At 44.1% G+C, this 1,088-nt stretch overlaps 1 protein-coding gene across 1 annotated transcript in view; it reads right to left on the bottom strand.

Moving 5' to 3' along the window:
* Positions 1–6: 6 nt before the first annotated feature.
* LENG1 (leukocyte receptor cluster member 1) overlaps positions 7–1,088 on the bottom strand; it is a gene marked incomplete at its 3' end in the record, with an annotated part of 3,834 nt that continues 2,752 nt past the window's right edge. Inside the window, exons 2-3 of the mRNA XM_015616814.2 lie at positions 862–1,086; positions 7–55 (exon numbers count right to left, since the gene is read on the bottom strand). Coding sequence (XP_015472300.1) covers positions 7–55; positions 862–1,086 — 274 coding nt within the window. The remainder of the gene's footprint in view (positions 56–861; positions 1,087–1,088) is intronic.

A 1,088-nucleotide genomic window follows, 5' to 3' on the forward strand; every position in this document is an offset into this window, starting at 1 on the left:
CCGGGCGGCCTCGGCGGCCTCGCGGGCCAAACGCTGCCGCCGCAGCTCCTCCAGCCTGCAGGGACAATTAACGCTAATTAGCGCTAATTAACCAGGGGGGAGGGGCCGTTGGGGGGAGGGGGATGCGGATAATAATTAATGGGGTAATTAGGTAACGATGGGGTGATTAAAGGGTCAATTTAAGGGGTGGTTAGGAGTTAATTAAGGGTAATTAAAGAGTAATTAGGAGTAATTAAGAAGTGATAAAGGGGTAATTAATTTAATGACTTAAATCCCAATTTTGGATGAGTTAAATACCAATTTTTAACACGTTATATCTCAGTTTTTAATGAGTTAAATCCCAGTTTTTAATGAGTTAAATCCCAGTTTTTAATGAGTTAAATCTCAGTTTTTAATGAGTTAAATCCCAATTTTTAATGAGCTAAATCCCAATTTTTAATGACTTAAATCTCAGTTTTTAATGAGTTAAATCTCAGTTTTTAATGAGTTAAATCTCAGTTTTTAATGACTTAAATCCCAATTTTTAATGACTTAAATCCCAATTTTTTTAATGACTTAAATCCCAATTTTTTTTAATGACTTAAATCCCAATTTTTAACATGTTAAATCTCAGTTTTTAATGAGTTAAATCTCAATTTTTAATGAGTAAAACCCCAATTTTGAGGGGTCAAACCCCAATTTTGGGAGGCTCAACCCTTTACGGGAGATCTCGTGGGGCGACAGTGAAGCTTAATGAATGAACAAATAATTAACGAGTTAATTAATTAAGAGCAGGAGGATTAACGAGGGGTAGGATTTTCAGGGCAGCACCAACCAATGCAAACCGAGGCTAATTAATTAATTAAGCTGTAATGAACTCACCCGTTTCCCCCAGCCCTTTCCGGGGGGGCTCTGGGGGGGCTCCGTGGCTGCGCCCGGGGGGGTTTTTCGGGGCTGGGGGCTCGGCGCAGCCCCTTCCTCATGTCCTGGAGAGGGTCCAGGAGGGCTTTGCGCCCCCCCTGCACCTCCCGAGCCCCCTCCCCACTTTTGGGGGGCCGCAGGTACCAGGGGGGGCAGGTCTGGGCCTCGGCCGCGCTCTGGCCCAGGTA

The sequence above is a fragment of the Parus major genome, unplaced genomic scaffold, assembly GCF_001522545.3.
Source record: "Parus major isolate Abel unplaced genomic scaffold, Parus_major1.1 Scaffold817, whole genome shotgun sequence".
Lineage (NCBI taxonomy): Eukaryota > Metazoa > Chordata > Aves > Passeriformes > Paridae > Parus > Parus major.